This window comes from Microcaecilia unicolor, chromosome 6, assembly GCF_901765095.1.
Source record: "Microcaecilia unicolor chromosome 6, aMicUni1.1, whole genome shotgun sequence".
In the NCBI taxonomy this organism is placed as follows: domain Eukaryota; kingdom Metazoa; phylum Chordata; class Amphibia; order Gymnophiona; family Siphonopidae; genus Microcaecilia; species Microcaecilia unicolor.
Window position 1 is genome coordinate 65,465,955 of NC_044036.1, and position 21,956 is coordinate 65,487,910.

The window sequence follows — 21,956 nt, forward strand, 5'->3', positions numbered from 1 at the left end:
CTTGTTTGCTGGCCACAGGAAGGATTTTCAGGCTTCAAAGCCTTGGTCGCTGGCTCAAGAATGCCATCTTCTCTATATAGTTTTGTTTGGTAAGACTCCTTTGTTGGAGCCCAAGGCTCATTCTGCCAGAAGTCAAGATACTTTTGCTGAGTTGCAATCAATTTCTATTGAGGAAATTTGCAGACCTGTGCCTCAGTCCTCTTCTCACACCTTTCAAAAGCATTACCTCTTGTTTGTTTTTGCCAGGGGAAATGTGGCTTTTGGGGCATCAATCATTTCTGTAGGGATTTCCATGTCCTGCCCAACTTGAGGACTGCTTTTTTACATCCCGCAATGTCTCTGGATTGATCTGTGGGATGTAATGGAAGGAAAATCTTACCTGCTCATTTTCTTTCCTTTAGTCCCAGCAGATCAATCCAGAGGCCCTCAATTGGGATTAATTTCCATTGTCTTGATTTTGTCCACATGTTTTTGCTGTGTGTGTGTGTACATATATAGGAATGGAGGAGTGTCCTAGTGGTTAGGGTGGTGAACTCTGGAACTGGGGAACTGAGTTCAATCCCATTTCAGGCACAAGCAGCTCCTTGTGACTCTGGGCAAGTCACTTAACCCTCCATTGCCCCAGGTACGAATAAGTACCTGTATATGTAAGCCTCATTGAGCCTGCCATGAGTGGGAAAGCGCGGGGTACAAATGTAACTAAACTATATATATATATATATTGTATATGTTCCTTGCTTCCCTAGGTCTCTGGTTCAGCTATTTTGGAGATGCACATTAACATGCCTATTATTGGAGAAACTGCTCCCCTTAGCGCACTTTGCAGTGGTTGTTCCTTTTTTGTCATGCAGTTTGTTTTATATCTGTTTGAGGGGCAGGAGATTTTTCTTCTACCCTGTGTTTATTTCTCATTGCTTTGTTATCGAAAGTACTAGAAGGAAGCTGCTCCACAGGTTCTTTTATAGCAGAGCTCTGTTATTCCCTCTGCACCTGATGGTAGATGAGCATAATCCGCAAGTTTCTGAATTGATCTGTTGGGACTGAAGAAAAGAAAACTAGCAGGTAAGAACTATTTTTTCCTTTTCCTATCACTCCTTCTTTCTATCACTCCTTCTTTCTCTAGAAGGTGGTCTTGGGGTTGAATAGGATGTGGTCTGAGGCCAGTTCCTGGACTAGTTTTGACTGCAGTCCAGTTGAGCGAGGGGAGCTTTCAACTGGAAATGGATTGAGCCTGAGGACAATACTCAGAGCTGTCTTGAGTCCCTTACCTCCTTCCCCCTACATCTCTCTCTTTCACTGGTGACATCAGCTTTTTATCTTCAGCAAAAAAACAGAACATATAGACAAACATGGTTTAATGGGACAGTCAGCATGGGTTCAGCCAAGAGAAGTCTTGCCTCATGAATTTGCTTCATTTCTTTAAAGGTGTGAAAATCATTTTGATAAAGATGAGCTGGTTGATGTTGTGTATCTAGATTTTCAGAAAGCTTTTGATAACGTTCCTCATGAGAGACTCCTGAGAAAAGTCATGGGATAAGAAGCATTGGTTATGGGTCAGAAAACAGAGGGTAGGATTAAATGGTCATTTCTCTCAATGGAGGAGAGTGAACAGTTTAGTGCCGCAGGGATCAGAACTGGGACCAGTGCTATTTAACATATTTATAAATGATATGGAAATCGGAATGATGAGTGAGGTAACTAAATTTGTAGATGACACAAAACTATTCAAGGTTGTTGAAACACGTGCGGACTGTGAAATATTGTAGGAAGACTGGGCATCCAAATGGCAGATGAAATTTAATATTGAGAAATGCAAGGTGGATTGGAAAGAATAATCTGAATCATAGTTATCTGATTGCTTGGTTATCTAGGTGTCATTGTAGATAAAACACTGAAATCTTCTGCTTAGTGTGCGGCGGTGGCCAAAAAAGCAAACAGGATGCTAAGAATTATTAGGAAAGGGATTAAGACTGAAAACACTATAATGCCTCTGTATAGGTCCATGGTGCAACCGCACCTTGAGTATTGCATTCAGTTCTGGTTGCTGTATCTCAAAAACGATATAGCAGATTAGAAAAGGTTCAAAGAAGAGCAACCAAAATGATAATGGGGTTGCAACTCCTCTCATATGAAGAAAGGCTAAAGAGGTTAGGGCTCTTCAGCTTGGAAAAGAGATGGATGAGGGGAGATATGATTCAGGTCTACAAAATCCTGAGTGTTGTAGAAGTAATTTGATCTTTTACTCATTCCAAAAGTACAAAAACTAGGGGACACTCAAGGAAGTTACATGGAAATACTTTTAAAACAAAAAGGAGGAAATATTTTTTTCACTCAACAATTAGTTAAGTTCTGGAACTCTTTGCCAGAAGGTGTTAGCGTATCTGGGTTTAAAAAGAATTTGGACAAGTTCCTGGAGGAAACTCCATAGTCTGCTATTGAGACAGATATGGGGAAGCAACTGCTTGCCCTGGGATTTGTAACACTGAATGTTGCCATGATTTGTATTTCTGCCAGGTACTTATGACCTGGCTTGACCACTGTTGAAAACAGGATACTGGGCTAGATGGACCATTGGTCTGACCCAGTATGGCTATTCTTATGTTCTAAAAATATGTATACTTTGAGGGGCATAATTGAACGAAAACGTCTATCTCCATGGGCGTTTGTCTCCGAGAACTGGTCCTTGAAGGGGCGGACCAAACCGTATTTTCGAAAAAAATTAGACGTCCATGTTTTATTCGACAATTTGTGAGCTGGGCGTTTTTGTTTTTCAGTGATAATGGAAAATGAAAGCGCCCAGCTCAAAAACAAATAAATCCAAGGCATTTGTTCGTGAGAGGGGCCAGGATTCGTAGTGCACTGGTCCCCTTCACATGCCGGGGCACTTTTACAAAAACAAAAAAAAAGGTAAAAGAGCTCCCAGGTGCATAGCACCCTTCCCTTGTGTGTTGAGCCCCCCAAATCCCCCTCAAAACCCACTGCCCACAAGTCTACACCATTACTATAGCCCTAAGGGGTGAAGGGGGGCCCCATACATGTGGGTACAGTGGGTTTGGGGGGGTTGGACGACTAAGCAATAAGCAGCACAATTGTAACAGGTGGGGGGGGATGGGCCTGGGTCCACGTGCCTGAAGTCCACTGCACCCCCTAACAACTGCTCCAGGGACCTGCATACTGCTGCCAGGGAGGTGGGTATGACATTTGAGGGTGACAATAAAAAGTTGTGAAACATCATTTTTTGTGGTGGGAGGGGGTTAGTGACCACTGGGGGAGTCAGGGGAGGTCATCCCCGATTCCCTCTGGTGGTAATCTGGTCATTTAGGGCACTTTTTGGGGCCTTATTCGTGAAAAAACAGGGTCCAGGAAAAGTGCCCTAAATTCTAGCTACAAACGCATACTTTGTTTCCATTATCGGCGAAAGGCGCCCATCTCTCCTCGGCCGATAACCACGCCCAGTTCCACCTTCGCCACGCCCCCGTCAACTTTGTACGCTTCCGCGATGGAGTGCAGTTGAAAACGTCCAAAATCGGCTTTCCATTATACCGATTTATTCGTTTTTGTGAGATAAACGTCTATCTCCCGATTTGGGTCGAAATCTAGGCGTTTTTCTCTTTCAATTATAAGGTGGTTTATCTGTACCTTTTTCTGTTTTGTTTTGTTTTGTTTTTGGGGGGGGGGTTGTGTGTGAAAGAGCTAGTTCGTTGCTATACTTGGTATGGATCTATTTTTAAGCACCTCTTCTTTGTCATAACTTGGGCAGCTTCCACCTTGCTAAGTGCAGTGTGTGCCATGAGTATATGTCTCAGCTTGCCTGCAGATTCAGCTGTTAATGCAGCTTGCCGATTGAAGGCTCCTTCATCTCTTTTGGAAAAGCCTTATGCCGTTTTTTCCCTGAGGCTCAAGGGTGAAGGGAAATAAGTTGTTTCCAGCTTCTAGTAGCATAAATTCCTGCGTCAGAGTGATGATTTTTCTTCCTCTGCACATTAACCTTCAACTCTCAGGGGTTACACAGCTTAGCACTTGCTGCTGAGCTTCGTGTGGGCAGCCTTGGGCATTCTTCACCTTCAGTGTTGCCTGCATTTCAGCCTCTTTGTTGATTATACCTTAGTCTTTTAGTGGCTACAAAGCCTTGGCCTTTCATGTTGTGCTTTCTTTGCCCTCTTGGCGCTACAAGCTCCTGATGTCATTTTTGTGCAACATTAAACATCCCTACACCTTAGGTTAGGCTTGTTGGACTGCAGCCATGAACTCCCCCACTCTATTTGTGAACTGGTTTGCTACATACCACAAGTTCTGGACTGATCTGTGGAATGCTAAGAAAGGAAATATCTTACCTGATAATTTTCTTTCCATTAGTCCTAACAGGATCCGTCCAGAAGCTTACCCTTGCAGATCCATTCATTACTTGCTTCCTTTATAGATTGTTATTCTATTCTTTCCATGCCACAGTTCATTATTCTTCTACTGTGCAATTTATCTGCCGTTTCTTTATCTACTCCACCTTCAGTTCAGGCATTACTTTATTTTGGTTGTGGTCAGTGAACTGCTTCAGTTGATATCTGGTGTATCACTTGGCGTCCATGCCTCTCACTTTAGGTATATTGTGATAGTTCCTCCTTCAATCAGTTTACTCACTGTAAGTCATTTGTTGTTGACTAACTCGATTGGAGATTGAGTGAGTTAATATCAACCATGTGTTCAAAGTCTGAGTGATTCATGATTCTGCAGCATTCTTTGAACTCTTTATATAACCTTCATTGCTTTGTCATTTGAAATACCAAGTGATCCAGGGATGCATGATACCCTTAGGGGGCAGATCTTGAAGAAATACTTTCTCTTTCTCCATCTACTGGTCAATGGACTCACACATTCTGGACTGATTTCTTGCGACTATAACTTTTTTTTTCTTTCCAGGTTCAGACCCCTGCATAAAGGAATTGGCTTTGGACACTAATAGTACGTTAGAGTTGTGTAGCACTCTATATCTCCATGACTTTGTAGTGTACTGCTTCAGAAGCATACATGCAGTACTCTGAGAATTCTGCACACGATATTTTAAAATTCTGCATAGTTTTTGTAATGTTTTTGTACAGAATACCCCCATCATAAAGCCTGAACCCTTCTGCCTTTTCCCTCCTCATGCTCCAGCCTCCCTAGTTCTTTTTCTCCAACTGCAGCTCTCTCTCTCTCTAACTCTCAACAAGACCTTTAATTCTGTTTGCCCTTAGTATTCTCCTGCATGCAGTACCCTCCACCTCTCCTTCTTCCTCCCCCTGGCACCCCCTCCCCAGTTTTCATTGAATCTCTCCCCCATGGTGCATCTTCAAGCTTGATCCCCCACAGCCACACCAGTGATATATTCTCAACTTCTCTAACGCCTCTCCATCTCTGTAGCACAGTCTTCTCAGCTTTGCTCCCCCTCTCATCCCCAAGGCTTGCTGTCAGCTGTCTCTGTCCTGTCCCCTCCTCCCCCCAATCTGCATGGTGCACTCACTTTGCTCTGCCTGCCTGTCATTCCCAGGGTACAAACAAGCCACTGTCATCTGCTGCTCTTCTCATTCTCTCCCCCTCCCTCCCCTGTCGACATGATGGGCCTCTGTACAGTCCCATGGTTCAATGAACAGTCAGGTCTAGGCTGGCAGAGGAGGAGGAAGCTGCCTGGTGTGCAATGGTCCATTTTCTGCGCCTCTTGCTCTGTGATTTCTGTGAAGGGGGGGGGGGTAGAAAAAGATTCAGGAGAGTAGCTGATGCTAGTGCCTGGACAGAAGTCTACATAGCAAGTTCAGAGTTCTGGGCATTCTGCAGAGGTAAGGAATTCTGTGCAGGTTCTGTGTTGCAACGTTGCTCAAAATTCCCCTAGAATCAACTGCATTAGTTCTGCAAGTAATGCAGACCTAATGCAGTTGATGGTATACTATCACATCTCTGGCACCCTATCTGTGTGACTCCTTCTTGAAGGGTGAAGAAATGAAAAGGATAAGTTTATTTACTGCTGCAATGGGGAGAACTAAGGCACAGGGAGAGAAAGTGGCTTTCTTGTGGTATAATTTGAAAAAGTCTGCTTCTGCTCCTAGCTGAGTACCCTTTCTTTTAGGCCACATTTGTGATGTTAATGTAAAAGTATTTTAGCAGAATATATACGTGTATATATTTATTTATTTATATATAAATAAGTATTGTTTCACATTTTCTAGGTGCGATTTGTGAAGAATGTCACATCATGGAAGGAAATGAAGCCAGGATTTTACCATGGTCATGTTTCTTATTTGGATTTTACGAAGTATGTTTCATTAGCTTATACTATATACATTTTGTTATATTCTTCATGCTGTTAAAATAAAGATTCAGGTCTTCTGTATTAAGAAAAATTCATAGAATATATTTAGAAGATTTCTAAACTGCCTTACTTCATTGCCTAAACCAGTGTACAAAGCTAAAAATTGTACAGCAGGAGTGAAATGTTCATGGTACTGATTATTCAACAACCAGCAGTGGAATGTATTTAGTGTTGTCAGTGTAATACTGATTCAGTTTGTGGTACTGCCCTCTAGTGACTTTAAATGGATACCTGCTGTATCTTCTGATTCTTTGAGATTTTTCAGAAACATTTTTCGCTATATGATGTGAGCAGATTTTCTTGTGCAGTTTCTTTGTTGGTTTGACAGAACCTTTGGTTTATCACCATGATACTGCATATAGATATTAGTTTTGCTTTTCATTAAGTTGTTAAAGCATTTTTTCTCCTTTTATTTAGGTTTAAGTCATTATTATACCAATGATTACACTTGTTCAGAAAAGTGAAAACAAAAAATATTAAGGAAATATTAAATTATACATATAACAACACTCAAGTCCACATTATTGGATTCCAAGATTAATGAAAGGAGGGACAAAGCAAAATTTTTAAAGCATTCTTAGCACCTTAGAGAAATCTGGTATTAAATTGAATTACTCCCCAGTTCTTTTAGATTCAACAAAAGATGTTAAATGAGAGGGTTCCATGAATACATATTTAACTGCATTATATCTGCATTATATCTTATTATACATTTACAATGAAATCTCATATAAAATGTTCCCCCTAATTGCAAAACAGCAGATTTCAGAATCAAAAATTGTTTCCGTCTTCACTGGGTTTCCCTCGAAACGTCAGGAAACAGAAAAACTTTTAACCCCAAAAAACATTCTCTTTATTGTTAGAGTTAAAACATTTTTTGATACTTTATTTTAAGCCTGAACAATCCTTGGATCCACAGTACCATGGTGTCCTGTTGCAAGATTTGTTTCTATATATAGTTAAGAGGGGCATTTTCGATATGACCTTCAAATGGTGAAATAAACATTTCCTAGAAAACGTTTAAAAATGCAAGTCCATAATTTAAGAAATAAATGTGTTATGATATTAGAAAATATAATTTGAAAATACTTTTTAAAAAAAAGTTTAGAAAGATGATGCACTGCAAACATCATAGACGTTCTAAGACCATCGACTCTGCCGATTAAAAATACCCTATGCAAAACGTAGTACTGGTGCCCACATCAAGAAAACTTCTGCAGCAAAGGCAGCATGTTCTCTCCACGTGCAAAATGTGCATATATACCTCCTGCAGATGGAGGACCGCTTCCTCAGTGTGGACAGTCTTATCTCTTTAGAGGGAGCCCGGTTTCAGTGTGCCAGAGAATACAGTTCCAGGTACTCCTGTGGCTCAGGCACAGGAAAAAAAATTTTAAACACCACCACCTTCCCCCCCCCCCCCCCCCCCCCCAAATGTCTCCATGAGGGCAGAGAGATCCATTAGAGGCAGCCTAGAAAGATGAGAAGCAGTGCTCCTCAGGATCACAGCACCACTCATGCCAGTAGTATACATAGGGTCAAATACAGTGAGGTCCTTTTGTTGTTGCAATACATGTTAATTGCTTTTTCATAAGAAAGGGAAATAAAAACAATGATGAAATCAGAATGTCCAGAATTTCCAATGGCAAGTAATTGTAGGGCCTTCCTCCACTAACCATTCAGTACTGAAATGAGGAGCTGCAAATATTTGGATGGACTCCCCCTCCCCCCCCTCTGTGCCAGCATCCTGCCCTAATGTGAAGATCCAAGCCTCATCCAGCGCATGAGGGAGCACCTCAGGGCCTGACATAAGTACCACTGACACTATATCCCTAGAACAGCTCTGTCCTGGATCAAGGCCTGGGTATGCAGCTACACTCATTAGTGTGTCCTCTACCCCCATATCCACTAGAATGTGCTGTAGCCAAACCCAAACCTACGAGATGACATGGAAAGGAAGGGGGAAAGGATGTTGGACCACTCCCCCCACATTGAGATACCTCTCTCACCCATTCTTTCATGTTTGAACTGGAAAGCCATTAACTATGCATATCTAAATGAAATGAACCAGCTTATCCAATATCTGTGTATGCTTCCTAATGCTTATAAACTGATTAGAAGTATGTGGCTAGCATAACAAATAATGCAACCTTGGTACACATTACAGGTTCTCTGTTGCACATACCAACAAGTGTAGTGCTAACATCATAAAATTCTTAATATGAAAAAATCCTTAACTACCACCAAGGAGTTAACACAAAGTAATTTTTGCATATGTCTGTTCTGCCTCTGTTTTAGGTTTGGCATTAGAAAGAAGCCAATTTATATAAATGTCATAAGGGATCCTATTGAAAGGCTTGTTTCTTACTATTACTTTTTGCGGTTTGGAGATGATTACAGGCCTGGGCTACGAAGACGAAAACAAGGAGATAAAAAGGTAAAGGTATATCATGAAGTATTCTGTTTATCTTTTGCACAATTAGTGGTTTCCATAAACCACTAATATCCTGCTAAAACAATATTTTGTTCCAGTAAAACAAATTACAAAAAGATTCAGTATATGCTGGTTGTACTACTTAGCCTTTACCATTAGAAAAAACTTGTACCACACCAATGAGATGCAGGGAAATGGGACTTGGTATACCACCTCTGTGGTTTTTGCAACTACATTGAAAGCGGTTTACATAGTATATACAGGTACTTATTTGTTCCTGGGGCAATGGAGGGTTAAGTAAATTGCCCGGAGTGACAAAGAGCTGCAGTGGGAATCAAACACAGCTCCCCATCATCAAAGTCCATTGCACTAACCACTAGGCTGCTACTCCACTCCACCTAACATAATAAATGATGGTAGATAAAGACCATATGGCCTGTCTAATTTGCTCATCCATACCATGCTGTACAATCCCTTCCTCTCCCTCTGAGTTTCTTCGTGCTTGTCCTGTGCTTTCTTGAATTCAGATACGGTCCTTGTCCCCATCGCCATTTCCATATGGAAATATTTCCTTAGGTTACTTCTGAGTCTCTTTCACCTTTATTCTGTGAGCCCTTTTTTTTCAGTGCTTCCTTTCAGTTGAAAGAGGCCCATACCTTATGTGTTTATACTATGGAAATATTTAAATGTCTGTCATCTCTCTTCTCTCACCTTTCTTCCAAAGTATGTGTAGTTAGATCTTTAAGTGTGTCGCCATTAACTTGAGGAAGACCGTTGACTATTTTAGTAACCACCCTTTGGACCAAGACTATCTTGTTTATATCTTTCTAAAGGTGCAGTGGAGGAGTAGCCTAGTGGTTAGTGCAGTGGACTTTGATTACAACCACTTTAAATGTAGTTGCAAAAACCACAGAAAGGCTGTAGTATATCAAGTCCCATTTCCCTTTCAGATTTGTAAACAGTACAACAAATGAGATTTCACTAGATATTTATACAAATGCACACTCTTATCCTTTTTCCTGCTGGCCATTCCTTTCGCTGTGCACCCAAGCATCCTTGTGGCTCTTGCTGTTGCCTTTTTTTACCTGTTTGGCCACCTAAAAATTGTCTGAGATGTATACTAGTACAAATACAAGACCTTGCAATTTTAGCTCCCAGCTTCTAGGTTATTCTTCAAGCTTTGCTATACACCTCTTCCTGTTTTCCACATCTTTCAGGGTATGTACTGTGTTGCAGATTTTGGTGTCATCTGCAAGAAGGAAAACCTTCCACAATATTGCTTACAAAAATGATTAAAAAATAAATAAATAAAAGCATCAGACCAAGGACTGATCTCCTGTGGCACACCACTGGTAACATCCCTAATCCTCAGAGTGAGCACATTTACCATGACATGTTTTCTTCTTCCACTCATCCAGTTCCTCACGTAGTCAGTCACTTTAGGGCACATACCAAAGGTGAACTCAGCTTGTTTTTAAGCTACCTATGTAGAACTTTTTTTAAATTGAGATTTTCAAAATATTTACATAATGTAAACATAAGGCAATTTAGAAAAAAAACAAAAAAGCAGTCATTCACAAAAGTTGATTTCACTAAAAAAATAAAGAAATTAACATGTGCTATGGTCCATATATCAAAGGGAGAAGAGGTCAATATCAGGAACTGATATAACAATGAAGAGAATCACATCCCATATAATTACACAATAAAACTCATTCAGTTCCCAACACACACATAAAAATGGATCATTAACATTTAAACATTCTTATTCTTAAGAAAAAGTTTAATTACACTTTTCAAAAAAAAAACCCAAAAAACATATTTAGTTCTTTGAAAGGTTACTACAAGTTTATATGGAAATTCTAAAAAATGAAATGCTCCTGTAGTCAAAACATGAGGTCTCGGCTGCTGAATAGTTTTCTTTTGAGCTTGAGTAGTAACCCTATTTACATCAAGAAGTAAATACAACTTTTGTTCACAAAAAGGATAGTTCCTTTCTTTGAAAATAAGTCTTGAGCACTAACCTTTTGAAGCAAAGAGTAGGTGTTTGAGACGACATTCTAGATATCAGTCAGTGATATTTATGGTATAGAAGTTTTCTGTACCTTAGCAGAAGTGTCCAGAAGGGGAGCAGAAATCACTTGGATGATGAATTGCCCCTCCAGCAGGAAACTCTGATTGGACTCTGAGGCTGTCAACGCTTAGCTGGAGCTCAAGATCCATCCATGGGTGGAGTCTGAGGCCCAGAGGGAAAACAAGTTTGCTTCTCAGACTATCTTCAGTGAATAATTATGACCTGTATTTACATACATGGTGTTTAAGAACAGGTTCATTTTTGGTTACCCTGGAAGCTAGATGCTTGCTGGTGAGATTAGATGATGCTCTTCTTCCTCAGTTTCAGAACAAGATCTGTTCACTGTAACAGAAATATTGAAAATAAGTTGTAGCTTGGCTTTCAGTTGCTATTGCAACCCCACTTAGTGGTTTTACATATATTTTCCTTCCAATCTTCTACAGAAAATAACACGGTAACCTAAAATGCTTCTAATTAAGAACTGGGACAAATCGAAGGTCCATCAAGCCCATTATCCTGTTTCCAAAAGTGGCCAATCCAGGCCACAAGTACCTGGCAAAGATCCCAGAACAGTAAAACAGATTTTATGCTGCTTGTCCTAGAAATAAGCTGTGGATTTCCCCAAGTCCATCCTAATAATGGCTTATGGACTTTTTTTTTTTTTAGGAAACTATCCAACCCTTTTTTAAACCCTGCTAAGCTAACTGCTTTTACCAGATCCCCTGACAACATATTCCAGATTTTAATTTCCTTTGAGAAATGCGCATGCATGACTAAATTTTGCTGAGGCTGTAGGGGACGGTGTTGGAATTTTTTTTACGTCAGTTCCTATCACGTGACCCTATCCAAGACGGTGGCTAGTATTGAAAAGATGAGGTGATGTGATGCATACGGTGGTGGCTGCCACCTTGAAAAGGGGTGTGTCTGTCGCTTCTAGTGACACCACCAAAAGTAGCAGGGTTTGGGGAGGGGCTATGCAAATAAGTTGGGGCAAGAAGTGTGGTTATGCAAAAGGAGCAGGTGCATGATATATCTGGTGATGTCATCCCTAGGGGTTGGGAGTGGGTGTGGCTTGGGTGGTCCCTTCAAATAGGGTGGGAGCTTAGGCGTGTCCTCATTTCTGATTGGCTGAGAACACAGAAGTGGGCGTGGCACCTGTCAAATTTGATGAATGCTAGTGATATTCACTACTTCTGTCCTTTTTCAAGGGCCAGCATTGGGCAGATAGTCATTCAAATAAGTGATTTCTGCAGTGTATCCTTACAGGCGAAATGTCCACATAACTTTAAATATTCAGCTTAAGCCACCGGCAGACTGGAGCTATGCTTCTGCTTCCCTGTAGATAAAATGTTTAAAAATGTGTGATGTGATATCATACATACATTATAAAATCACTCATTGCACAAATATTTGTCCTTTGACATTTGTCAGATTAATGTTATGTTATTTGCAGGGAAATTGTCAGCTTCTTATAAATTAGAAACATGAGTATGTGGTGACATACCCTATGCAACAACTGCACATATGTGATGATATCGCATCTTGCAGAGTGGGAAAGGAAGCAGGTCAGTCTGCAACAGGTTCAGAGCCAAGGAAGCCAGGGTTCAGATTGTTCTCTTGCAAATGCTTCTTGCGACTTTGAGCAAATCACTTCACCTTCTGTTGCCTCAAGTATGGCTTAGGTTGTAAGCCCATTTGGAGTGGGAATTATTTTTACTTCATTATAACTTACTTTGAATTCAAATTTGGAAAAGCTGAGAGTAATTCTAAAATCCCAAACCACAGCTACTTGGAAGTTGGGTGGGATAGCTGGGCCTCCCTAATTTTGTTCCTGATTATAATGAACCAGCAAGAGACATGAAGCTTTATTTTTTTTCACCTTATATGTATGTAGAATAAATGGAACCTTTTAGATTCTTCAGGCATCCTATAGCTGCGATAAAGAATTAGTATTTTGCTAGCTCATAACATAATTGGCTTAATGTCACTTAGCACCAGACTGCCCCAATTTGACTGCCCCTATCGGACCGACCGTTCACTTGTCTATTAGATTGTAAGCTCTTTGAGCAGGGACTGTCTCTCTTTGTTAAATTGTACAGCGCTGCGTAACCCTAGTAGCGCTCTAGAAACGTTAGGTAGTAGTAGTAGCACGTTACAAACTGTTTGAGGAGCTATGCACAGAATAAAGATCATAACGGAAATTGTAAATTTCAAAACACATTCAAAATATATTCAGTGAATGGTTTAATAATGCCAGGGGTAAGTCTGTATTCACTGTTAGCAGTTCCTAACTGCTTGAATAGGTATAGCAAGCTGTCCAACTTTGTTGGAATAAAGAATATGCCCCAATAAGGAATATAGTTTATCCCAGAAGGCAAGTTCTTGTTGAGTATAGCAGACATATTGCCCATCTCCAGGAGTTTGTTTAACTTTGTCTTAAAGCCTAGTAGGTCAGGGGTAGGCAACTCCGGTCCTCAAGAGCTGCAGGCAGGTCAGGTTTAGGTTGTTACTTGCAGCAGAGATACACTATTAAGAATGTGCAACAGCTGTGTGAAGCAACCAAGTCTCTCTTCTATAATGAAGTGATGTGAGCTGAGTCCAACAAGCATGGTTTACTTTTTCTTTACTTGAGTTGTTTCCAGAACTAGAAACTGCTCTTTTTGAAGTCTTCATTAAATACTTTAGATTTTCAGGGTGCCTTGACATCCTAACTTAGACTGGAGAAACTTGAGCATGTTTTCATAGTTAATGCTATGCTGTAGCTAATACTTTTCACAGGCATCCACTTAAAATTATGTTGTAGCCTCTTGTACAGTGCCTTGCTTATAAGCAATTGTAGATCTTTGTGCTGTTAAGCTTTGTTTCAAATATGACACCACTTAGTGCAGGAAAAACTATGGTGCTCATTTTCAAAGCATATAGAATTTGTAAGCCTGTGTGCTTTGAAAATGAGCCTCTATATATTTAAGTATAGCATATATGCCCTTTTTAGTGGACAATATATTTATGCACATGAAATGCATACATAATACTAAATAAAAACACATGATCAGATAATAATGTATATGGGTTTTCAGCCCATGTTCAGGTGTGACTGCTTTCATTGCCTAAAATAATCCAGTTTTATTTTGTAATTCAGTATGTCAGATAAGCTGATTCAATGTATTACATTCTTAAAAGGATGGATTTAAAAAACTAAAATAGGTAGGAGTGTTAATATTTTCTGTTCTTTCAAAACATTTTTGCATCTACTATCTGCTAGGCAGGACAATTGTAACTAGCTAATGTGGTTCTAGTGTTCAGGGTAATCTTAAATTATTGTCCCTTGTGGATGATTGCTTAAATCTCTAATGCCAAGTATAATAATAATATTTTCCTTATCCCAAAATAGGTTTTTAAAATCTTCATTTAAGGCTTCTCTTTCGCTTGTCTATTCTTACGTATCCCTACACTCTGCTCCATCTCCCATCCCTGATACTTCTCCCTGTGTTTATTGGCACCTGCAAGGTGAGTTACCATAAGGCTTATTTTCGAAAGAGAAGGGCACCCATCTTTCGACACAAATCGGGAGATGGGCGTCCTTCTCCCAGGGTCACCCAAATTGGCATAATCGAAAGCCAATTTTGGACGTCTTCAACTGCTTTCCATCGCAGGGACGACCAAAGCTCATGGGGGCGTGTCGGAAACATAGCGAAGGTGGGACTGGGGTGTGCCTAACACATGGACGTCCCTGACGAGCACTTGGGCGACTTTACTTGGTCCATTTCTTTTTACGACCAAGCCTCAAAAAGGTGCCCGAACTGACCAGATGACCACCGGAGGGAATCGGGGATGACCTCCCCTTACTCCCCCTTACTTGGTCACCAACCCCGTCTCACCCTAAAAAAAAAACTTTTTAAATATTTTTTGCCAGTCTCTGTCAGCCTCAAATGTCATACCCAGCTCCATCACAGCAGTATGCAGGTCCCTGGAGCAGTTTTAGTGGGTGCAGTGCACTTCAGGCAGGGGGACCCAGGCTCATCCCCCCCCCCTACCTGTTACACTTGTGGTGGTAAATGTGAGCCCTTCAAAACCCACCAGAAACCCACTGTACCCACATCTAGGTGCCCCCCTTCACCCCTTAGGGCTATGGTAGTGGTGTACAGTTGTGGGGATTGTTTTTTTTTTTTTTTGGGGGGGGGGGGGGCTCAGCACCCAAGGTAAGGGAGCTATGCACCTGGGAGCAATTTCTGAAGTCCACTGCAGTGCCCCCTAGGGTGCCTGATTGGTGGCCTGGCATGTGAGGGGGACCAGTGTACTAAGAATGCTGGCTGCTTCCACAACCAAATGACTTGGATTTGGTCGTTTCTGAGATGGGCATCCTCGGTTTCCATTATGGCTGAAAATCGGGGACGGATATAACAAAAGAGAGGGAACGAAGTACAAACTAAAGTCCAAACAAAAAAAACAGCACCACGGGCCTTTAAAAATGGAACACAGTTCTTTAATGAATGAGCCTTGACAAAAAGACCCGACACGGGCCGCGTTTCGGTGACTAGCACCTACGTCAGGGGTCTACATAGAATACAAAACATAGAAATAATATATTTTTAAAAATTTTTTAACATATAATGAATAAAACCAAAGATTAATATTTAGACTCATCAAGAACTGTGTTCCATTTTTAAAGGCCCGTGCTGCTGTTTTTTTTGTTTGAAAATCGGGGACGACCATCTCTTTCGTTGACCTAAATTTCGCGATTTGGGCGTCCATGACCGTATTATCGAAACGAAAGATGGATGCCCATCTTGTTTCGATAATACAGGTTTCCCTACCCCTTCGCCGGGACGTCCTGTGAGGACGTCCTCAGGAAAACTTGGGCGCCCACTTTCAATTATGCCCCTCAGTGTCCCACAGTGTAAAAAAATTAAATACCAAATATCAATTTTTTTAAAATACTTCAGACAAACATTTTGATCATGTTTTTCCGCTCTTCTTTGAGGAACACTGGCTCCTAATTTATCACATTAAGTTCAAAATCATAACTGGAGCCCATCGAATGTTCCTTATTGCTCTTTCTGTTCCCCTGAATTCCTTAATTATTCGTTATTCATCCCAAGCTAACTTTTTTATTCTCTCCTTCTTTGTGTACCTTGATTCTACCTGTCAGACCACATTCTACTTCTTGGCCCCTACCTTATGGAATTCCTGTCCATTAGATTTATATGTGGAAAGTTCTTTTCATAAATTCAAAAATTGGGTGGAGACCTGCCTTTTTCAACAGGCTTTCCAGTCTCCCAGCAGCCAGGTCCCTGCTACCAGTCCGACACTGACACCTCAGGCTGCGTCTCTTCCTGCTCCCCCACCTTTGCCAATGCCTTCCTTCAATGAGTGGTTCCAAGCCATGCTCAGAAAGGAGCTGGCATAGATACTGCAGTTGCACTCCTCTCAGACATTGAGGGCGAACGAACTGCAGATCCAGCCCAAATTTTTCCTGAGGCTCCTTCAATGCTGGTGCAGAGATCCTAGACACTGGTTCCTCGCAGGGTATCGATATCTACCTCGACGCTTACAATGTCTCTCTCAACATAAGGGGAGGAAGCTTCCTCGGAGTCAGAGAATAGGGCTGTACCTAGACGCTCTTCAGGGCATGGACTTTGATCCCCTGAGTCGAGACAGCCACAAACTCATTCACTACACCCTGAGTATAGTGAAGTCCGAATTCAGAAGATTCAGAAGAGGAGCCACATTACTTCTCGGAGGAGTCTTATGGGATACTTTCTGATCCCTCACCACCTCAAGAGAGATGAAAATCTCTACCTGAGGGTTTCTTTCACTGTTTTTTGTTTTGTTTTTTTATCAGGGAGACGTCTTCTGCCGTACCATTTAAGTTGGGAACGGAGGAAGAGCTCAGGGTGGCGATGTTGACTGTCGTAGACTGAGTCTCTTAAGGAAGTGGTCACTGTACTGTTGCACCCTATCCTTAAGGATGCACTGATGAAGAACTAGGAATCTCTCCTCTCAGTGCAGGTCGCACCTAAGAAGGTGAATATGCAGTACTGATCCAAAAGGCTCCCAGATTCAAGAGAGCTCAACTGCCACACCATTCTCTTGTAGTCAAATTCACTCTCAAACGAGATAGACGTTCCAGGATTCATGCCTTGGCACCCCCAGATGAGAGGCCATAACACTAGACTCGTTTGGGAGGAAAAGTTTTCAGGCCTCAATGCTCACTGCCCATATCCAGTGTTACCAACTCTACACAAGCTTCTACATGCAGTCTTTAGTCCGCAGTACACTAAGTTTTGTGGATCCTCTCTCACAGGAGCAGGCTGCAGAGCTTCAGAGGTTGACCAGTAAGCAGCTGGAGTGCAAAAAATATCTATCCAGGGGTGCCTATGACTCTTTTGACATAGTGTCCAGACTCTCCACCATGGACGTGGGGATGCACAGACTCTTATGACTACATGTCTTTGACCTGGAACTAGCGGTGCAGGAGAAGTTGGCAGAAGTTCCTTGCCGAGATTACAACTTTTTTTGGAGATGTGGAAGAGGTCGCAAACCTCATAAAGAAGCATACGGACACCATTCAAACTCTCCCGGCACCCTCTAGCTGTACCATCTTCTTCACGGAGGTTTTCAAGTGGGTGTAGACTGTGAACCTACTGCTGTCAAAGGTGCAGGTTTACCCTACCTTCCTGCTCTGCCCTGCAGCACTAGACCCAGCGGTCTCAGCCTCGCCAACTGGCTTCATGAGATCATAGCTGTCCTCAAAGTAACCATCCTGGATAGCCTTACAGTGGGATGGAGGCTTAGTTTTTACCATCACAGGTGGCCCCTTGTAACCTCTGACTGGTGAGTTCTTCAAATAGTCCATCTCAGTTATGCCCTGCATAGGTGTCAAAGACCACCAAATTTCCCACAGAGAGCATCATCGTGCAGCTCTCTGCACAAGAGGGTACTTGTAGAGGAAATCTCCGCTCTTCTACAGGCCAAGGCGATTGAACCCGTGCCACCAGGAGAAGAAGGTAAGGGAATCTATTCCAGGTACTTCCTTATACCCAAGAAAACAGGAGGATTTTGTCTCATCCTAGACCTAAGGGCCCTGAATTAATTTCTTATGAAAGAACAATTCAGAATGTCCCTGGGCACCTTTCTCCCCATGGTTCAGGAAAATGATTGGCTATGCTTTCTAGACTTAAAAGGATGCCTATACCCATATTTCGATACTTCCCAGTCACAGAAAGTATTTCGGATTTTGAATAGGGAAACACCATTACCAGTATGGCGTTGTCCTTTCATCAGCTCCCAGGGTATTCACCAAATATCTAGCAGTAGTAGTGACGTATCAATGCAGACTGGGAGCGTGTGTGTTCCCCTATCTGGCCGATTGGCTGGTCATGAGTACATCACAGGAGGGGGTAACAGCATCAATGTGCCTATTTGGGTGTTAGAGTTACTAGGGTTTGTCACCTTCTCCTAGTCCAACAATTGGAATACATAGGAGCCCTGCTAGATACGTTGCAGGCTCGGGCTTTTCTTCCACAAGTGAGAGCAGAGACCTTATCGACACTCGCCTCGCAAGTCAAAAGCAGCAAGCAGGTCACAGCTCGGCAAATGTTGAGATTGATGTGCCACATGGCCTCAAATGTGCATGTCACTCCCTTGACACGACTCCACTTGAGGGAAGTGTACTGTGAGCCAAATCCAAATAAATAAAATAAATTATACACCAGTATTCCCAGACCATTTTCTGTCTTTTTACTTACTTCGTTCTTTGGTAGCCAAATATGTTACTGTGACAATTTCATATGACCACTAAATATAACATATACTAAAGGCACTGTTTCCTCTAAGCCATTTCTGCCAGTGGGGGTACTGTTTCAAATATATTTTTCAATAGCAAGGGTCAGGCAAGTTCTTCAGGACTCCGGAGGACCAGCCTGTCCCTAGCGATTGAAAACACAATATTGAAGCACCACCACCCACAGGCAGCAATATGGTTAGAGGACTACCGCACAACTTAGAGGGAACATCGACTAAAGGATTTGTTTTTCCATATGTTATGTTCATTATGTTTACCCTCTCTCCTTCCTCACTTCCTCTCTCTTGTTTTTAATAGCTGATAAGATTAAGATGCTTGAAATGCAAGAGAGGAATTGATATCTTATAGTGTGTCTGTTTTGGTTCCAGACCTTTGATGAATGTGTAGCAGCTGGAGGCTCAGACTGCGCGCCTGAAAAGCTTTGGCTTCAGATTCCATTCTTCTGTGGCCACAGCTCAGAATGCTGGTAAGAAGATCGTTGACTTACCTTTCTAATCAACTGTACATTATCACTGTAATCTGTGTTTATCAAGACTCTCAATGTAGGCTAGATTTTGAAAGTAAATTCTAAAATGAGTGCTGCAGGATACAAATCTGTGATTTTTATGCTTCCAGATTACCTTCCCAAGAAATATAACCTAGAATTCCTGCTTGGCAAAATAATTACAGAAATCCTCTGTAGTCTGTACAACAATATGATGTACCTTTTCCACTCTGAAACTTTTATTGTTCACATTCAGTGCTGGCTCAAGGGATTGTGGCACTCTGAGCCAACTTGCTTTACCTCCTTCTCCCCAAAGCATCAGGAGCACCCTTTCTCATTAGTTTTGTATCCCTGTCTATCCCTTCCCTTTCTTCCCTCTCTCTCTACCCAGGTCCAGCATCTCTGTCTCCTCTTTCCCTCCATTGTCTCTCCTCTGTACCCCCTCACTCTCTTTCCTCCCCACCCCCTTGCCTGTGGTACTCCAAACTTGCCTTGAGTTACTGGTGGAAGTAGTAATAGACAGGCTGCCTAGCCTGCCCCTGGGTCTTCCCTCTGTTTGTCTAGTTCCCCTGATGCAGTTTTCTGTGGGCGGGGTGTGGCAGAGGGAAGACAGCCTCTCTTTATCATTGCTCCTACCAGCAATTCAGGGCAAATTTGCAGGGCCATGGGCAGGGGGTGAAGAGGAAGGGAGCTATGCCAAATCCTCGGGGGAGGGGAAAGCTTAACCATTTGACCAGGTGAGGCACTAGTGACGACTTTGGCATCTTTTATATCAGCAGGGAAGGGGTTAGAAAGGGACTGGGATGGGGAGAGGAGGAGAGAGATGTTGGACCAATAGAAACAGAAGGAAAGAGGGAGATATGCCATGGTGGAGGGAGGGAAGGAAAGATTTAACCAGTGGATTAGGTGAGGCACTTGTGATGACATCAGAAGTGGGGATTTTGGTGCCCTTTATCACTAGCGCTCTGTGCCAGTGCCTAAGCTTCCCCTGTTCAAATTGTATCTTTTTGAGTAAATGTATATGGGTATTTTGAAAAAATGTTAGAAATCTTTTGCTATTAAAACAAAAATCAAAAGTCAGATCTTTTCTTTCTTATTTTGTGAACATCAAAAGTGTTGGAATATCTTAGGAAAATATTTTATATTTCCTTGATTTAAAGGAAATCTGATCACTTTCTAGGGCCTAGGTTTTTGGGGTTTTTTTTTATGTTATCAACAAACCTTTTTTGTACTTGGAAAACTATAAAGGAAAAACTCCTGTTTTTATCATGTTTCCCCTGTTCAACCTTTTAGAATATTTTTTCTTTTCAAAATAATTACTAGAAAATGTATACAAGTACTTTTATAATTCTGCATTAGCAGACACCCACCAGCCCACCTTGATTCCTTCTTGCTTTGAGAAACCCCAAAATGTTCTGTTTTGGTGGTGGTGATAGCTGATTACTTGCTTTATTTGTGGTGACAAGGTATCAAGGGCTTCTTCTAGTTTCAACAACCTTTACTTAAATGACCTTATTTAAAATCTCAGCACTGTAGACTTTCTAGTGCAAATAACCTCTCTATCAGAAGGGAATCCTTAAGTTAGGGAGATAGCCTACAACATTAACTGTGAGTCATGAAAGAGGTGTTGAACTGCAGACCTGGAGAGCTGCAAACCAGTCTGGTTTCATTCTATCTCCTAATGACTGCATGAGAAATATTGGCATACAGTGGAAGCAGTGCACACAGATATAGCATATGTTTAGTGATTAGGAATTCCTGAAAACTTAATTGGTTTACAGTCCTTGGAACTTAAGTTTGATATCCCTACCCTGCATAATACCAGTGTTCTATATTGGTAATTAATAGGGCTTTGTCAGATGATAAACTCCATTTCTCTGCTAATTAATTTACTATAAAATGGTGATGGTACATAGGCATGTTGCTTTTAACTTAACATTAAATTGGCAGACTCTTTTGTAAAGTGAAAAAACTATCTAGAAAGGTGATGTTTTCTGTCATTTTTCTGTCTTACTTTAGGAATGGGGGAAGCAGATGGGCTTTAGAGCAAGCCAAGTACAACCTGGTTAATGAATACTTCCTTGTGGGAGTTACCGAAGAACTTGAAGACTTCATTATGTTGTTAGAAGCAGCTTTACCCCGTTTCTTTAGGGGTGCTACAGAGCTGTATCGTACAGGTATTGTGATAGGTGTTTTCTACTTCAGTTGTGAGGTTTGGATGGTTGTCTCAGAACCTGCCAGGGCTAGGTACTTTTTCAGTCAAAGTAAGGTGGAGCAAGGCTGCTAGCAGGGCAGTAATGATTTAGGTGAGAAGTATTTGTGGTGACAGAGGGGGGGGCAAGTCAGAGACTTTTTTTTTTTGCACATCATGCTCACCACCACATTGCAACCCTCCCCACCTTTAAATTAGCTATTAAAAGAAAGGAATCCTGCCCATATCAGCCATCCAGTAAAACTACCATTACATTGGTAGCGTCATTCAACTAATTCTTCTGTATGGAAGTAGTCTGTACAGGAATCTCAGTATGACACCTATACCTCCAGTTTTCTAAAACTTCACATTCCTCAACAATGGAATCTGGGTATTTCTCCTTACAACTCACCATGAAAAAAAATATTCAAACTGTGGCATCACTTCAGACAGGTAACCCTCTTTCCAAATAGATGCTTCACAAAAAAAAACATGCAGAACCTATATAGCATAACAAATCTATCTTTGAAAAAACGTCAGTCATATTACATCAAACCTTACAGCACCAACACACTTGTGTTGGTAAAATGAAACAAGCAGGACTGCAGGGCTAAAATAAACCTTCACATCAGTCA

General features: G+C 41.5%; 1 protein-coding gene across 2 annotated transcripts in view; it reads left to right on the forward strand.

Moving 5' to 3' along the window:
• The window catches only part of HS2ST1 (heparan sulfate 2-O-sulfotransferase 1), a 189,923-nt gene that overhangs the window by 152,651 nt on the left and 15,316 nt on the right, over positions 1-21,956 (forward strand). For both annotated transcript variants that reach the window (XM_030205345.1, XM_030205346.1), the window contains exons 3-6: positions 6,195-6,280; positions 8,633-8,771; positions 19,015-19,112; positions 21,150-21,307. In XM_030205345.1, the coding sequence (XP_030061205.1) occupies positions 6,195-6,280; positions 8,633-8,771; positions 19,015-19,112; positions 21,150-21,307 (481 nt within the window). The remainder of the gene's footprint in view (positions 1-6,194; positions 6,281-8,632; positions 8,772-19,014; positions 19,113-21,149; positions 21,308-21,956) is intronic.